The sequence below is a fragment of the Haemorhous mexicanus genome, chromosome 3, assembly GCF_027477595.1.
Source record: "Haemorhous mexicanus isolate bHaeMex1 chromosome 3, bHaeMex1.pri, whole genome shotgun sequence".
Taxonomy (NCBI): Eukaryota; Metazoa; Chordata; class Aves; order Passeriformes; family Fringillidae; genus Haemorhous; species Haemorhous mexicanus.
In genome coordinates this window covers 64,132,246-64,138,245 of record NC_082343.1, presented here as the reverse complement: position 1 = coordinate 64,138,245, position 6,000 = coordinate 64,132,246, and the positions used below count along the sequence as shown (strand labels likewise).

At 39.5% G+C, this 6,000-nt stretch overlaps 1 protein-coding gene across 1 annotated transcript in view; it reads right to left on the bottom strand.

The window, feature by feature from the left end:
• Window positions 1–879: 879 nt before the first annotated feature.
• MTCL3 (MTCL family member 3) overlaps window positions 880–6,000 on the bottom strand; it is a 38,323-nt gene continuing 33,202 nt past the window's right edge. Inside the window, exon 8 of the mRNA XM_059842153.1 lies at window positions 880–987. Coding sequence (XP_059698136.1) covers window positions 914–987 — 74 coding nt within the window. The 3' untranslated portion in view covers window positions 880–913. The remainder of the gene's footprint in view (window positions 988–6,000) is intronic.

Below are 6,000 nucleotides of genomic sequence, written 5' to 3'. Positions count from 1 at the left end.
AAGCTCATTACAGCAATCAAATTAAGCAAATAATCAATTTTGTCTGCATCAGCTGCATTTTGCTTTAACTTTTCCTTTAGCCCTTCCTCCTCTCAAGCAAAAAAATGTTTTAAGCCACTATTTGATGTTAATCATTATTCCCCATATCTTACCCTTTTTAGCCAGATATTAAAAATGCAAGATAGTTTGCAAACAACCTCTAGCAACTTCTGAAAATAATCAGCTTGACATCAGCTGAGATGTTATTTTTCACCAGAGTTTAATCAGATTGGATGTGCATAATCATTCAGATACACAAATCTTCCCTTGTTTTTACAGAAAAAAATGTGATCAAATTATATTTCCAAATAAGTGCTGTATTTTGGATGACTAAGAAAATTGTAAACGCATGTACTTGTCCAATTATAAATGTGTGCCATGTGTCACGATAACATGGATATACATTAAAAGAAAGTACAGTTGAGTGAGAGAAGTGAGAGAAATGAGAGAATGAAAGAAAGAAAAAAGAAAAGGGAAAAAGAAAAAAGAGAAAGAAAAAGAAAGAAAGAAAGAAAGAAAGAAAGAAAGAAAGAAAGAAAGAAAGAAAGAAAGAAAGAAAGAAAAAGAAAGAAAGAAAGAAAGAAAGAAAGAAAGGAAGGAAGGAAGGATTCAAGTGTACACAATGCTGTCATCCCTGTTCTGTTAATATATCTCTGCTTGCACTGAAAAAACTAACTGAACTTTAAGAATAAAGACCATATATAACATATATGAACTTCACATTACATATAAATAACATTAAGAGAGATGTTTAAATAACTGTTTGCCACATCAGAAATTTGCCTTCTTTTTTAATCCTAACGGTTCAAAAACACTGATTTGAAATAAACTGCAACCATACCTTTCATGGAATAAGAAATCCTTTAGGAGTTTTTCAGTCCATTTCCAGGCAGCAGAGAAAGCAATGAAACACACAGCTAGCAGGGATCCTGTTCTGCGAATCCTGATCTTTAAAAGAAGTAAGAAAGCTAAGCAAGGCACAACCTTTCAACTGGGGCAGCATTTGCAACTCTCTTTGAATCAATGCTCAACTTTTGCAAACTAGAAAACAGTTCCGTTCAGCATCATCCCCGCAGCTGGCTTCCACATGACGTCAGTGCACGGAGGATGGTTTTAAAGCCATCTCTTCCAACCCCCAGCTTTGTAACTTTATATCTCCTCATATTTTGTGTAAACAACTCCAAGTCCGGGACATTTTCAGGTTTTATAGCGCAGTCCAGTCTTTAAAGCTTGCTGAAGCAGCTAGTGTTAATATCAAAGCTGTGACAATAGGCAATTTTGGGTTTCTTTTATTGTTGTCTATGCTGTAAAGGAAGATTTTTGCTGTACTCCAGACCCAGTTTTCAGGGTTATATTTTTTAGTATGATCATTTTGAGCTTTGCAACTTGATCCTCCTTAACTGTTTTGTAAAAGGAGTTTTGTATAAAGCAGTGGTTTTGTTGGTTAACAGCTATCCTAGAGAGCTAAAAGCAAACCACTCCTCCCTAAATTCCCTTTCTGTATTCTAAATATGCTCTCAGTTATGAAATGCAGAATTATTGGGCACTGTGTAATCCTACTGTCTTGCATTCTGGGAATGGCAGTAACAGTTTCTTTGGGATATACCCAAATATTCCTGATACTTTATAGCGTTTCTGGATCAGATTCTACAGTCTGTTAATTCACTTTGTATCTCAGCAAAGCAAAACACTTGAAATTGGATGAAGAATCTCCCTTGAAAAGGGAAACTCATCTCTGGCACAAGGCTGGTAAAGAAGGTCCAAAAACACCTTGGGCTGGATATAAATCCCTAGGAGTGTCCACAGCAAGCGTTGGCATGGGATGAGGGAAAGGAGCGTGACAAAAGCAATCCAGCAAGCGAAAGTCCACAGGAGACCCTGAAGCCAGAGCAGCAAAATTCAGCTGCTCCCCCTGCTGAGCTGCAGGCAGGAGGAGCCCAGCTCGCTCCTCAGGTCTCTGACCACCATGGTAACTCTCCCGCTGCCCCGTGGGTTAAACTGCTCCCATTTCTTGGCAGCCTGAGAGAGACCCCCGGGGAAAGCCTCACACCCACCGCCCTGCTGGGTACTTGTGCTTGGGTGTGTCTGCAGACAGCAGGCAAATTCACCTTTCAGGGAACATTTTGCCCCATGTGTGCCTGGAGAAGGGCCACAAAATACTTGATGGAGGCAGCACAAAACTGGACAAATCGTGCTGTCAGATGGATGTCTTGGAATGCCCTAAGCAGGAACATATTTTTGTGGGCAGTGCAGCTGATGACAAGAGGATCAGTGAGAAAAAAGGCATGATATGAGGATTCACACATCCTTTGCTTAGTCAGCACTCTCCTCGTTAGAACAGTAAGTTTTTATCTGACAAAATCCATTATAAAATCCAATATAAAAATTTTAACTCTGGCTGCATTTTATAGTAAATACCAAACCAGGTTTCAGGGAAAACACATTTTTTCTCCTTATATGGTCTAGCTGTAAGTCTCAGTGAATGCATTAATTGGATGCTTATTCTGCTCACAAGTAACCTAAATAATGGGACTTTGGCTATTTGTGAAAATTGTAAAGATGATCTAAAAATTGAACAAATATACCCCAAGTACACTACTGAATGTTTCTGAAGAAAATCCCCAGACTCTAAACTCTGAGGATTTAAATCTAAAGAAACAGTATGACATTCTTTTGTGAGGTTAGGTCTCAAATGCCAGCTGACATGGCTGGGAGTAAAGCTGGAGTGCTTGGGAGCAGAACTGAGCCCACAGCTGGAGGCCAGGCATCAGCACACTGCCTCCTCCCTGAAGCCAGCACAGCTGCACTACTGCACATGAAGGCAGACTCTTCAGACATATTTTTTTACTCTTATCCATCATCAGAGGCTATTATTCTTGTGTCTTTAATATTGCTAACTCCATGCCTCTTGTCTTGCTACGTGGACTCTTTGAAATAAAAACAGTAAAAATAAACAAAACAATGGGCTAAATCCCAGGCTAGTGTTCTCAGTCAGGCAGAAGCCTGCATTTCTGTCAGTGTGAGGAATTAGATACGTGTGAGACTCAGGGGCTCATTAGGAAGCAAGCACTGGACACACCTCATTGGTCAAAGGAACACATTAAATTCATCCTTATATGGAAAAGGTGAGACAAAGAAAACATGAAGTGAATTGTAAAAACATGGGATCATTGTTCTATATATACCCTTAAGTGCAGCAGTAGAGAATTCTGCTTTTGAGGAAATTATTCAAGAGACACTGTCCCTACTGTCCCTCCTCCAGCATCAGCAGACAAAGCAGCAAATGTGGCTTCTTGGTATCTGGCACAGATAAAATAAGCAGGAAAACTACTGTATGCTTATTACATCCAACATATTGTTTCCACAGGAAAAGTATATTTGGTCCATATCTGGTACCATTAATGCTTGTGTCAAACATCAGCACCTCAACAAAAAAAAAGGTGCAACAGCATTTTAAACAAGACCTCTGTTAAATTTCTCTTCATCATGCAAGACTGGAGACAAAGCAGCATGAGTTTCAGCATGAGCTATAATCCATCATATACTCAGGGCAGTGGCTACTAAAATCTACTGAAGACTACTTCAGGGCATCTTTGGCTGTGCAGCACCAGCCTGGTTGTGGCACACCCATTCTGCTATGGCCACAAAAGCTAGTGACAAGAAGGAAGAAGAGCACTGGTGCCACTGCAATCAACCCAACCTCACCATTAGATTTCTGAATAATGTACACCTTGATTATCCTGGTATATGCATCTCAGGAGTGGCTATATACAACGGGAAATGGGCAGAAGGGAATACAAACTCTGTCTCCTCTTACTGTTGTGTGCCTCTGCAATAGGATATAACTCAGTGGAGAAGCAGGGCCAGCTAAGTGTTATGTCATGTCGCTGCTCCAAGGTTACATTGGAAATCGGTGGCAGATACTTTAGATGTTTACTTTAAATAGAGCCAGCGTAATTTTCCCCATAGGCAACTGCATGTGTAATGGCAAAAGCTGGATTTGAATATCACTTCCCCTGGCATTAAATCAGAGACAGAAATGTAAGCCAATGGGAACTACGTCCCTGATACTGATGCCTTTAGAAGTCTCCTACTCACCTATCAGATTCTGGGGTGACTAAGGAGAAGGGCATGTAATACCCTGAAGCTCTGCTTGTTTTTGTAAACAACTCCTGAAGTTCATGTGCAGTTCATCTCTTTTTATAACACATATCTAGACAGCCATGTTTTTGGCAATTTTCTATTTTCCGACTGCCAGGCACATTTCTGCACTATAGCACCTGCTCTCTTCTAGTCTTGATTCTGAAGCACTGGTGACATGTGTCAGCAGACACTTATTCTATCTCTCAACTGGAGCTTCAGGCATGGATATTTTTGGTTGAAAAGTATGAAATATTTCCAAGCCTGGAGAAAATGGTCATTCTAACATAATGGGAATTTTTCAGTAGCAGTAAAAGAGAATATCTGTAGAGGGATTTTGTCAGGGCATTCAGAGCCAGCTCTAAACAGGAAACAAATTTAATTGAATTTTTCTGGTAGCATTAAAGGAAAAAACACACCTATTCCCTAAATTACATAAAAATTCACTGGAGATAGTGCCAATTTCCACAAGAGAAAAAATATCATAATTAGATCTACAGAAGCAAGATCTTTTCCTTTTGAAAGAATACAGAATAAATCCCCTGGGAACACAGGAAACAGCAATTTAATATTTCAGGGAAGTGCTAAATGAAAGCAATTTCACGGTTCAAATTCAATGGCTTTTTTCCCCTGGAACATTAATACTTCACCAGAATATTCCAAAATGGGAACTGTGAATCTGCTAAATGAGATTTCAACTGATAGGTAACCTGGCATATCCCCCTCCTTGCCACATGCAAACAAAATCTGTATTCTTCTTACTGTTTGTGTTCAGAACTCCGAGCTGTGAGCCGGCAGGATCAGTGAATCAGTGGTGTTCTGTCTCTGCCCTGCCTGACTCCAATGCACTCCTGCTAGAGGATGCTGATGTGTTCAGCTGCATTTGCTCACTCAGCTGTGAGATGGCCTTCACCCATCAGGCCAGTTAGTGAGTGGGGAGAATCTGCTTTCTTTCTTGGCAAGTGTAATTACTGCATTTCGTAATATCAAGTTATTTCAATTTAGCAAGACATAGAACACTTATTTCTTTGGCTAGATCTTATCTTCTGGCTATGGATAAATGGCCATACTCATTCTATTAGCTTTCTCAGCATCTTTTAAAGTTGTGCAATATCTGGCATGAAACAGATCAGCAGCTCAAATCACTCCCTTTAACCTGAATGCAAAAGGACAAGAAATACACATCTCATTTCTCTCTGAGATTTCTCTGTGAGGCTCCTCGCCATTCTCCTTGCTCATGAGAGATTCAAAGACTGTGTGGAGCTTCTAAAATAATTTTATGCTTTAGTGTGCTTTAATTTCAGACTGCTGCTTGTGCAATAGCTCCCTAAATGTCCCAAAAGGTCTCAGCTTTGATTTTGCTTTGTTGATGCCTGATGGAAAGCTCCAGCTTTTAAGCAAGAAAAAATACAGAGACAAATCAATGGGGCTGTAATTGCCAGTGCTGTGCAGAGATTATCCCCACCTCTCATCCCAGCAATTCATTCTTACCTTTTCTGATTTCTGAGAAAGAAACAAATCTTTCCCAAATAATTTCCAAGATTTATTCAATGTATGAATTCAGTGTATTACTACGTTAGAGTGTTACTGATATACTCTCTGTAAATGAAACCTTCTCCACTCATTTTTATTACATACAACACCAAGAAAGGTTTAAGCAAGTGTGAGTTAAAGAAACCCAGAACTTCAGATCTTAGATTAAGTATGACTTTTTCTCTCTGGAAATTGAGTCAGTAACATTTAAGAAAACACAAATGATTGGTTTTTCCTCCACAGGAGATACTAAAGCAGAAAGAAACTGAAAAAGTCAGTCTTGTGCTA